Source organism: Onychostruthus taczanowskii, unplaced genomic scaffold (assembly GCF_017590055.1).
Source record: "Onychostruthus taczanowskii isolate IOZ18803 unplaced genomic scaffold, ASM1759005v1 scaffold317, whole genome shotgun sequence".
NCBI classification, from domain to species: Eukaryota; Metazoa; Chordata; class Aves; order Passeriformes; family Passeridae; genus Onychostruthus; species Onychostruthus taczanowskii.
The window spans coordinates 49,187-50,069 of NW_024500539.1; the positions used below are offsets into that span (position 1 = coordinate 49,187).

The 883-nt window shown below is 76.1% G+C and overlaps 1 protein-coding gene across 1 annotated transcript in view; it reads left to right on the forward strand.

Moving 5' to 3' along the window:
- The window catches only part of OST4 (oligosaccharyltransferase complex subunit 4, non-catalytic), a 1,692-nt gene continuing 809 nt past the window's right edge, over positions 1-883 (forward strand). The window contains exons 1-2 of the mRNA XM_041409981.1: positions 1-152; positions 688-883. Of these exons, the coding sequence (XP_041265915.1) occupies positions 689-802 (114 nt within the window). The 5' untranslated portion in view covers positions 1-152; position 688 and the 3' untranslated portion in view covers positions 803-883. The remainder of the gene's footprint in view (positions 153-687) is intronic.

Sequence of the window (883 nt, forward strand, 5' to 3'; positions counted from 1 at the left end):
TGGGTGATGTGACGTCACGGCGGCCACGAGCCCACCGCCTGGCCGGGGCCCGGTTGCCGTGACGTCACCGCCGGGGCCGGACGCCTCCCGCCGTGCCCCGCGGCCGGAAGTAGCGCGCGCAGGGAGACGTGTCGGAGCGGCGGGGCCGGAGCGTGAGCGCGGGGAACCGGGGGGAGAGCGGGAACCGGGGGGCAGAGCGGGAACCGGGGGGGAGAGCGGGAACCGGGGGGGAGAGCGGGAACCGGGGGGAGAGCGGGAACCGGGGGGAGAGCGGGAACCGGGGACAGAGCGGGAACCGGGGACAGAGCGGGGCACGGGGGGAAAGCGGGAACCGGGGACAGAGCGGGACACGGGGAGGGAGCGGGAACCGGGGACAGAGCGGGAGCCGGGGGGGGAAAGCGGGAACCGGGGACAGAGCGGGGCACGGGGACAGAGCGGGGCACCCGGTCAGGAGCGGGAACCGGGAGACTGGGAGGCCCCGGAAGGAACGGGTACCGGGGGGCCCGGGCGGGACACCGGGGGTTCCGGTCAGGGGCGGGAACCAGGACACCGGGGGTTCCGGTCAGGGGCGGGAACCAGGACACCGGGGGCCGGGCGGGAACGGGAACCGGGGCACCGGGCAGGGGCGGGAGCCCGTGGCGGTCCCCCCCGCGGGATGCCAGCGCGTCCGCTGCCCGTGGCCCGCAGGATGATCACGGACGTGCAGCTCGCCATCTTCGCCAACATGCTGGGCGTCTCGCTCTTCCTGCTCGTCGTGCTCTACCACTACGTGGCCGTCAACAACCCCAAGAAGCAGGAGTGAGGAGCCCGGGGCACCGGGGGAGCCCGAGGACCGGGGAGCCCGAGCACCGGGGGAGCCCGAGGACCGGGGAGCCCACCCGCC